Below are 11,020 nucleotides of genomic sequence, written 5' to 3'. Positions count from 1 at the left end.
GCTCACTCAGTTATTTATTGCAGCAAGTGGAAGGTTGAAAATGGATGCCTAGATACTTAAAGTCCTTTACCTGGTTAACTGGTCTTTTATTAATTCTCCATCTGATCAGGAACTTAAAGTGCTTTCTAGAGAAGTGTAAAACCTTAGTTTTGGAATAGTTAATTTCAAGAAATTCCCTAGAGCAGTAGATCAGTAAAGGAACTTGACAACTGCCAAGGCCCACTTCGGTTACAGATAGAATAGCCACATCATCTACATAAAGAAGAATGGAGATAGATCAAATAGCAAGAATTGTAGAGTGAAGTTCCAGCTTAGAAAGGGCCTCAATGGTGTCATTAATATAGAAATTAAAAGGGCAAGAATAAACTCCTTTATCTCCTTTAAAAATCGGGATAATGTGGGTAAGTCTCCATTATAGTTGTCCCTAATTTCTGTGATAGTATTTTAATATAGCAAAATTATCAGCCTGAAAAAGTGGTGGTCAATGGATATTGTGGCTAATTTCTTCTAAAGTCTCTCATGAAGAACAGAATCAAAGGCCACCCTTAAATCAATCAAGGCAATGTAAGAGTGCCTTTATGAGAGTTAGAGTACTTCTCAGCTAATCAGTGTAGAATTGCACATTGATCCATAGTGGAAAATCTTGATCTGAAACCTGCCTGTTCTCCAGGTTCATTCAGTCTAAAGGTTTATAGTAGAGAAATCTAGCATAAAAATTGCTGAATATTGGCAAAAGGGTGAATGGCTGTTGACAGGATTATGCCTGTCATCTTTCTTATATATTGGGAGAGTGACAGAGTTCAACCACCTCTTAAGAAACAATGGAGAGTTGTTAATAGAGTTGTTTTACTGTAAATTGCCCAAACTCTGCAATGAGATGGACGGTGACAAATTTGAAAATAAATAAATAAATAAATAATTTTTAAAAAGCAGAGAACAGAATAGCACAGAAGCCTACCAGTCAGGATTTATTTTCAATAATTCTGTGAAATCGTGTCTTTATCTGAGGCTTTACCTACTGAGAAATTAATTTTTGAATTTATGTTTGTGATACTGAGGGCCAGTCAGTAATGGATCAGATAGTAGGGACCTGTGAGAGTTACCACCAAATGGAGCTCTGATTAAATCATGGAAGTATTTGGTCCAAGACCCTAGGAAAATAACGTTGTTGGCGTTAAAGCTGGATTTAACTGAGGGGCAAGAGACAAGATGCCAGAACAAACGGTTATCTTTAATTCCTACCGCTTGCTGAAGCCTTGGCCAATTCGCTAGTGAGTAACTTCACTTTTTCGCCTTCAAAGTCTTTTGTACTCTTTTTTAAATGAGTAAATGTTTCTTGGAAGGGAGAATCATTACAGAATTGGGTATTTTGGTAAATTGAAATTACCATGACCTTGGCTAAGGCACAGAGCTTGTTAAACCAAGATTTTGAATACTCATTTGAGTTATAATGAAAAGGAATTTGATTAGCTGCTAAACAATCCAGTACAGAGCTAATAATTTGCTAGAAAATTATTTAAGGTAATAATTTCATGAGCTAAAGTTTCATGAGTTTCACTTGGCTATGCCAATAATCTATTTCAAATGGTTGGTCATCAATGAATCAAAGAATTGGACAGTAATGACTAATAATTTAACAGACCACACTGGCTGAGAGTATTTGTCGAATGACAGATTTTGTGAATTTGTGAAGATTGGCAAATAACTGAGTGTTCTTGTATGCATTGCCTAAAGGTATGCACCAGCAATTTGAATTAGTAACACTCCCAAAGACCCATTTGATTAGTAAAAAGAGTAGAGTGAATTGAGAAAGGTCCAGTTATGGACCACGTTATTCTGAACATGAATCAGAGTGTGGAGAGCCTAAACATCATATGATCACTTCATATGATCTTGTCAGTACTGAGGTAATTTTCAAATTTATCAGTGTGGTTGTTCCAGATGGGAATAGCCTGGCTGCTTAACACTGAAGGAGCTGTCTGGTACTCTCCTGGATGGGTAAATCAGGAAATGAGTAGATCAACAAACAGTTCACAGACAGTTCTTGATGTGATCAGCTGCTACTGAGGAATAATTAGGTAAGGTCCTAATGGCAACCTGGACAACTTTGCCTTATTGGAACAAGTGTTATGAAAATTCCAGTTGCTACTGCTTGCTTAGAATGTTTTTAAAATTAAGAGATCCCTTCCCACAAAAAGGAAACTGACTTACTGCAAAAAGTGATGTTACAGCAGTTGATGCTTTGTCAAAAATATAGGTAATGTAAGCCCATTATAAAAAGTTTTATATTTTTTCCCACATTTCCTTATTTTTTTATTTATTCACGAAGGTTATGTTTCATATTTACTCCAAGAACTCAAGGCAATGTAAACAATATTTCCTCCTAGAATTTTATTCTGCTAAAATAACCCAGGGAAATAACATTGGGCTGAGAAATACTGACTGGCCAGGATTGATGAATTTAAACCTTAGTCTCCTTGATGCTATTCCAACATTTTAATAAGTACATCATGCTACAGCCTGTTCCCTTAATACATGAAAATTATCTTAGTGTTGGGAAGATGCTATGGGTGAAGAAACACTAAGAACCAAAACCAGAGAGATGTCTGAAAATTGCTTCCTTCCTTTGAGCTTCAGTCATGAATAAATGAATTAGTTCCTTACTCTCATTTTCAAAAGAGAATTTTTAAATTTACATAATTCAAAATCACACTGAAGCCATATTCCAGGTAAATAAATTAAAAGTACTGTGAATTCATGTGCTCATTTATAACTTATATACAGTTCTTTAATGGAGTGGTAAAAAATTGTTCTTCTCTTTTTTCGCCACTGGGTTTCTATCTTATTTTGATCATTATAGTCTTGTAATGATGAACCTATTCCTGTATTCACTGCTGACTTTAGCTTTTTAAGAGAATCTCTGGAAAATTCTTCCTTATGGACTCCCCCATTGGTAGTGTCTTCTGGGCATTTAACTGGTAACTGTTTAGTAAGGGACCTCTTAGTTTCCACCAATGTCCTGTCATAACTTTGTTTTACAGAAGTGTGAGAAGTTAAAATGGTGGCTCCCAAGACATTCTGTCCAGGTGCTAATAGAAAATCAAGTGTGGAGATTATCACAGCACTCTCACCAGGCAATTAGTGGTGAAGGTCGCCTTGTATATACTCCAACTAAACATACACACACACACCCCTACACACACTTACATACATATATACATACTTATCACAGAACACTGAAGTCAGGCAACATCTGTATATTTAACATACACTTGTTGGTGAAAACCTTCATGCTTTCTATCAGGATATAGTCCCAAATGTGGTTTTCAGTCTTTGTATACTGTACTGTTGAAATTAGAATGCAGACTGGGGTATACTCCGAAGTTAGTCCGCTGAAGACAATGCAGTTCAAAGAGACACCCTTCTTAGTCATTTGTATAGCTGAGTGTGCAGTTAGAGGATAAGGTTATCTGCGTTGCGTGCATTTTTTTTTTTTAATCCAGTATGGTTCACATAAGGTGGGCTTTTACTCCATTTCCCCCTATTTTTTGCCTTTACACACTGCATGGAATATGACTTGGCAGAGAAAACAGAGCTTAAAATTGCACATCTTGGGGGAAATTGGGAGTTGCGGAGGCTTGGTGAGGACAATAAAATAGGGCTAAGGTTCATATCTGAGTCATGGGTTGCAGGTTGTTTTTCCTGTATAGTTCATCCTAAATTAGATTTGTATTTAGGTGTATTTTCTGTTTAGTTTAGATCCTGTCCATAGTTAAGAGGAGAGTACTTGGCACACATAAAGAGCATATCCTTTACTTATGGGATTGTGAAGAGCAGTCTCAACTGCATCTGTTAGAAATCTGTTGGAAATAACTCCAATAGCTTTGTTATCCAGCTTCTATTTTGGATAGAAAATAGCCAACTATTGTTGTAGCTGTTTGAAGACTCAGTTGCAGGAATTTGAATTTGAATAATAAAGTAAATTGAAATGCTATTTGTTCCTCTTTAAAGTTAGCATTGCCTCTTGGGGGAAAAAAAACCCCTAACTTCCTTACAATTACTTTTGCTTCTAGAATGATTACTTCACCTTTATATAAAAGCAAACTATTTGTCATTTTTATTCAGGCTGATGTGAAGAGATGGCATGAAACTTCAGTGTAACAAAATATAAATCTAATAATGGTAACTATGCAGAACACAACACTTTGACATGGCTTTGCCATATAAAAAGGGCTAGATTGGAATATTACTGCCTTAGCTTTTTTCCCTACTCAACTTGTGGCTAAACTAAGGCTTTATTTCTACAGATGCACCGTTTCACAAGAATGCTATATTAAGGAAATACCAATTTAATTAGTGTGTTTTTGTAACACAGTTATGCCTATGCCATGATCCATCTCTTAATGCACTCAAACCTTATTAGCAATCATGTGTGAAATTAACAAAGAAAGTGATTTCTTTTTGTTATACCACATAATGTGAAAGGTTTAATTTTTAATTTTATTTCACCTCATCTAGGGCAGTTATCAAACCATTGTTTTGCAGATCGAGTTAGTCCTTTTTCCCTCCTCTTCTTTCCCCCAGGCAAAAAGTCATGCAAAACAGGGAATAAAGGAGGTGAAGAGTAAGTTGAAACACAAGGTATGTGGCAAAATTTGTACTTTCTTACCTTGTTTCTTGCTTCAGTTTGAAGTATATACCTTATGAATCCCACAAGATTTGTGTTTTTAATGACTTTTGAAATATGCTTAGCCCTTTGTTCAACAATGCATTTTTTATAACAAGCCCTCTGGCAACTCTCTGTCATTCTGTGCATCTACTTGAATAATCTCTTTATTGTTTGCATATTTATCATGGAAAAACAGAAGTCTTCAAAGATATATTAACAGGATGTATGTTTTCATAAAGCTGATTACTTTGATGTCACAATTGAAGCCTTTGCTTCTAGCTGAGAATTTAAGGCAAGTGATTTTTAGCAGAGAAATATAATTCAGAAAGTGTAGTTGTCTGTTTAGGTTTTATTGGTTCAGTAAATGGCAGCAGTATTTTAGCATGTTAAACCTTCCAAGTGTATGATCTAAAAGTATTGGAGGCAGCTTATCAAGGCTTCATTTATTCATTGTATTATTTGTTTACCTGCAGTATTCATTTATAAACCAAGTAGTTTGAGCATTATATCATTTTATCCTCAGGTGTCATGTCAAGGCTCAAATATATGAAATGGGTTTCATTTTACTTGATAGTTTCATCATATTTATAAATGATTTGGTAGTTGTTATGCCAGCATTTGAATCTTTTTGGTGACAAATGATGCTTCTGTTTCAGCAAAATAGCTTTAGTACGCTGTGTATGTATATATGTTTAGATTGATATATAAATGTTTAGTCACAACAGTTTTTCAATCTTAATTTTCTCTATAGGAAACACAAGATGACTTTGGAATTTGCAGCTCAGGTTTAGTGCAATACGCTCCATTTGGTACCTTTCATAATTCTCCAAGACAGAACACAGAAAAAAGACGACTTGCACAGGTAATTAAAAATGTTTTCTGTTTGGATGTTACTAACAAAAACAAGATATTGGTTAATCATGATGGGGGATGCACAGCAGTAATAAGCATTGTGAACCCTCTATTGATCCCTACTCCCTGACCCCTGATTTGTATGCATACAATGGGAAGCTGGCATGCTCCAAAGCAAAGGATGTTTTAGCATCATCTTTATTTACAAGAATGTATCTGGGCCTGACATGAGTCAAAGACAGTCCTAGCAAATAAAAACAGTTGGATGGTTTGTTTGCCTACATGCTCAGAAAATAGGCAAAAGTAACCTGAGATGTTATAAAGCATTTTTGGAAGCACCCTCACCTGTTTTCTTCTGTTAATGCATTTAAAAATAGATAAGCCCCTCTTCCTTTGTAGCCATCTTGAATTCCAGAAATGTTCTCAAAATTACAAATGTGCCCACTGGTCCCCAAAAGGTTGCTTAACACACATCACTACAAGCCATTAGTAGTCTACCTAACTCAAATGTATCCAAGCTGGTGCCCCACCTTGTGAATCAGGGAAGCTGTAATGAAATGTAAATATTGTGTGTCTTTTAAAGAAGCATTTCCTCTGTAAAGGGTAGGATTGTATTTGCCTAGAACATGGTAGGCTTCATCTCCAAGACTCATTTAGTTTCCTGCACCTGTGGGAAAATGCTAGGAAGAAAAAAAATCCAGACTAAGTGTGATTTCTATGCAACGTTACTGTGAATTTCTAAAACTTGATAAATGCTACATTTACATTAAAATGCTGATAAAACTTAGTTTTATATAAATGCTGAAAAATGAATATTCTTTACTTTGAGAGATATAAACATCAAGAATGTGACCCTTTGATTTTGATTGTTGATGTATCTTGGAATATATAGACTGCCCAAAATATATCGTTTAGAGATTTAGATTTGCAAAATTCCTATAGGATTTTCGTATGTATATCTAGTGGTATCATAGCATGGGATAGATTCAATGATATGGAGAGCAGTTGTAGCTTCCTGTCAAATCCTTAGTCCAAAAGCAGTCAACTGAAATGCAGGGATATTAGAATTTTAACTAGGCAAATTAGTTATATCTACTGTAAAAGTTTTCTTTTTAAATCCGTGGTGGCAGACTTCTGCGTCTGTAGTTTCTTGGTGTCAATATGAAATAGAAACACAGTATATCATGTTTTTCAGAAATCTAGTTCTGTAAATATTTAATATATTGAAAACTGAGAAAGCAAATAATGCATGTAAAAAACTGCAAATGTATAGTTAACACTTTTAAGCATTATGACAGCTAGCATGCCATCTTCTAGCACAAGTTCACTATGTTATATAAATGGAAATGGCAGGTTGCATGGTTTTATTTTAAATATACAGCTGTCTTCTAAATGCAAGGGACAGTTTCTAGGTTTAATTTAGATTTTCAGATGGATTTATTTGTATACATCACTTGTATCCATGAAAAGTTAGTGATTTACTTATTTATTTTTCAGTCTGTTCTAGGTACTTTAAGTAATCATTAATTGTTTAGTAATGGAACCAGTGTATGTTTCATTGTTACTGAGAGCAAAATGCTGGCAGAACAAGATGAGGGTAAAGTGGGTGGGTTCTGAGCAATATATAGATCAGAGCAGTATATGCTAATCTTATTTAAAAACTGCTCAGATTTTAGTGACTGGCTAAGGATCATTAGATGGAATTGCTAAAATAATGAATTGTGCCTATAGATCCCAAACAAGGTGAGGTTGAATTCCTTGGTATGGATTTTATATTGAAAAATGAAGTCTGGAAATCTCTAGTAGCTAGTTAAAGGATTTGAGTATTCTATTGGATGTATCAATTACTAATTAATGTATTTGTGGCATTTATCCTAATGCTGAATTCTGTTCAGCCAAATTTTAAGAGTTCTATTGCAAAATTTACCTATGTAGACTCCTAGTAAGTACAAGTACATACATTTCTCTGTTCAGCCCTGGCTCTGCTACTGGATTTTAAGGTGCAGTATTTTTCTCTTTATATGTGTTCAAATTAAAAAGATATTAGTAATTTAGGGCCAGTCTGTTGGCCTTATAAAATAGTGCATAAAAATCAAAGTCATCTTCATGCTGGAAGATCACATTAGTGCTGTTTTTGACATTGTCATTAGTAATATTGTCGTTTTCTAGAGCTGAATATGAATATGCTTTCTACCCCAACAAATAATAGTTTGTATGCCAGTCTGCTAATTAGTTTGGTTATTTCCTGTTTTTTTGATGAGGTTTAAATAAATGTCAAGGGTACAGACATGGAGATCTCCCAATTAGGCTTTGCATTTGTAAAGCCCAGCCCCTTTGCTTTTGTGTGAAGATGACAGTTCCAACTGCAGCGTCAGTCTAACAGGGCTCAAGGGAGAGGGTACTTCACTGCTTTTATTGAAAACAAGGCTAGTTTGGCCCAGTGAGAATATTGGCATTGGTCACAGTGCAGATCAGTTGTTAACAATGAATATTTACTAATCTCTGTCACAGCCAAGATTGACTGCTTTTTTTTTTCATTGTCAATTCAACGATATACCTCAAAAATCAGTGCCTTAAAATATGCATATATACTTTACACATGCACATAAAATAGACATAAATAACTGTATTGCCAAGGGTTTCATAGTACTAACTTCTCTATTGTATGTACACCAGATTGCTTCTCCATGCAACAGGGAAGAGATCCCACACCATGACAGCCCAATTGATCTTCACCTAAGAGATTCTGAAAGGAATTGTTCTATTTCTGTAAGACGTGCCAGCCTCCTCATAGCTATTCTGGGCTGTTTGGTTGTGGGTGTGTAGAGGAGGGAGAGGGAGAATAAGAAGGAAGAGCTTAACTGCATTGCAAGTCAAAATTAACAGATGGATTGCCCTAAGCAAGGGAAAAGCCACCACTACAAAATCTAGTGAAAGGCAGAGGCTTTTTATTATTAATCCTTATTAAAATCTTGACATGTATTTTACAGTTAACCCTTTCGTCCCTTCATGGTTAAATAATAATCCCTCTCCCCTCTGCATTAATTTAGATTGAACACAATACTTTAACAAAAAAAAAAGCAAAGAGAAAGCAAATTACAGAATTTTTAGCATGTCAGCAGTTTTCTCCCATTTATATGTCGGTTTGCCCTATCTTCCTTTTTAAATTCATACTGTAGGAATGCCTTAGATTGTGAGAAGCTTACTTCAGTTTGGGGTGATTTTCTTTAATATACATAGATGCATCAGCTGAGTGGGTCTTTTAAAATGCAGGTCTGTTTCTACAGCATTGCTTAAAAGTAAGGTTTTAAGGCAGAACAAAGGCAGGTGTATATTTGAGGATCTGCTAGCTATCACAGATATCTTTAGGAACATCATCTCAGCTATGGCTGTGACCCATTTTAAATGAAGCATTTCATGTTTTAAAAAGATACTGGCTTATAAAGCTTTGTCACACATTTGGTGGTATCCTGTGTAACACCGCTAGGAGCATACAGTATGGTGAAGAATTAGCAGTCCTTCCTTGTTTCTTGTGAAATGTACGTTTATGTATGGTTTGTAAGTTGGGGTATTCAGTAACTTGTAAGAATTTTTTTTTAAAAAGCCTTTTGTACAAAATACAGATTTTTCAGGAATCCCAATATCTTAATTGTAAGTGCATTACTTTTTATAAAGATGTTGTATTATAAGGTTTGTTTATTGTTGTATTATATAATTTGTTGCTAGGACATAGCTCCAGTGATAGCCATAAAGCTATGTAAACTATATGAGTTTAAAATAAACATGTGAAATGTCATTCGCAAAATCCACTTTGTGATACAGAAGCCATCCCAAACGGTGGCTTAAGTACTTGTGTATGTTGCTTTATTATCTTTTTTTTTTTTAATGTGGCTGAATGGACATTTTCAGGTGCTACTTTTGAATTAGTCATGATAATCAAATTAGTAATCAAAGCAATCAAATTATCAAATGTCTTTAAATGAACACAAATCATTTGGCTTGCCAACATGTGTTCACTATGGGTGCTGTTTTACTGTGGTTGTGAGTCTCCTGCAGGCTGACAGGTTGACTGTTTCCTGAAAGCAGGCTGTCCCCTACAGAAGATAGCCCCCTTTGTGCTCTTTCCCACCCCCACCATTCCCAAGCTCAGAGATATGGTATAGGTTGTGTCCTGTTCTATCTATCAAGGTGGAATGAACTGAGCAAATAGGACTAGGTCTTGGCAGAATTCACCCATATTGTGAATTGAAGATTGCATACAACAGATTCGAAGCAAAATTGAACATCATTATTTTTCAGAAATGAAGAAATACCTGTATGCTTTCCACAGAATGAGATTCAGCAGAGCACATGGAATCATACTGAGTTTCAGGCACCCAGTATTCCTCTTTTTCCTCTTTTTTTGCCTTTTGCAGGAAATTCTACACAATGCTAGGGCAGCATTGAGGTCTATCTAGCAATTTAAGTAATGTGAATAAAATATTATATGTGACAGATGTCATGCAGAGTAACAGTGAGCACTGTTGAATCGACAGTTTGGTAGTCTGCTTTAGCTTAAGATTTCTCATAAAAAAGGTAAATTCAGTCAATTAGCACAGTGTTTTAGACAAAAGAAAGCATAATCCATAGATGTGCTCGGCTCTGTTAGTTTTTGTTTGAAGAGACAATCTTTTGTCTTTCCTTGTCAATTATGATCCATCTATATTGCAGCCTGCATATCTTTTAATTAAAAATAGAAAATATAGGCCGCACAAAATTACGAGACTGCCCTCTGGTGGTATAAACGACTTTTCAGGGAGGATATAAAATAATAAAGTCTTCATGTTTAACACATAAACAGTCTAGTATCTGTAGGAAAGCAAGTAAAAAAGCAGAACAGATTTTTAAAAAGCTTGTAATTGTTTTTCAACAATTACTTGCCCTATTTATCTAGTATAATCTTTAGATGTTGAACCCATTCTAGGCTTTCCAACACTGACTTTTGCAAAGTATTTTTTTCCAGTTGATACAAACCGTATCTTCTAGCATAGGGAAAGGAAGGGGTTGCTTTTTGAGAAGCACAAGTAGAGTCCTTGGGGTTCTCTGAGCTTGGTTGTTTTCTTGCAAACATTTCGTTACCCAGCTAGGTAACATCTTCAGCATTAGAAGCACAAGTCAAACAACATCTTTTTGGACGAGTGCAAGCTGTCGGTGAGATTCAATGGTTCTTGGACATAGGACTGTAATAACTTCCTATTGATCAATAATAGTGTCCTTCCTGAACACTTACATATTTTAAATTCCTTTTTCTTTTAAAAAGAGATTTAATATGAGATATCTTGTTTCCGTTACTTATATATATTACTATTACCAAGCAGGTTTTGAAACACTTTAGCCAAATGGTCAGCAAAAGGTGGCTTACAAGAGCATTAAGATACTTTCTCTATTTAAACCAAGGGTAGGTCACTATTTGACAGCCAGAGAGGAGCAGTAACACAATGACATCACATGAGTTGAGAG

General features: G+C 35.3%; 1 protein-coding gene across 3 annotated transcripts in view; it reads left to right on the top strand.

Moving 5' to 3' along the window:
- Nucleotides 1-11,020, top strand: part of DENND1B (DENN domain containing 1B) — a 209,780-nt gene that overhangs the window by 178,714 nt on the left and 20,046 nt on the right. For all 3 annotated transcript variants that reach the window (XM_088153197.1, XM_088153196.1, XM_088153198.1), the window contains 2 exons: nucleotides 4,585-4,641; nucleotides 5,421-5,531. In XM_088153197.1, coding sequence (XP_088009323.1) covers nucleotides 4,585-4,641; nucleotides 5,421-5,531 — 168 coding nt within the window. The remainder of the gene's footprint in view (nucleotides 1-4,584; nucleotides 4,642-5,420; nucleotides 5,532-11,020) is intronic.

This window comes from Python bivittatus, unplaced genomic scaffold (assembly GCF_059951505.1).
Source record: "Python bivittatus isolate LINGU-HERP-01145 unplaced genomic scaffold, Pbiv_v1 ctg000700_np1212, whole genome shotgun sequence".
In the NCBI taxonomy this organism is placed as follows: Eukaryota; Metazoa; Chordata; class Lepidosauria; order Squamata; family Pythonidae; genus Python; species Python bivittatus.
Note: the sequence above shows the minus strand (reverse complement) of the source record. Positions and strands in the feature narration are given on the sequence as shown.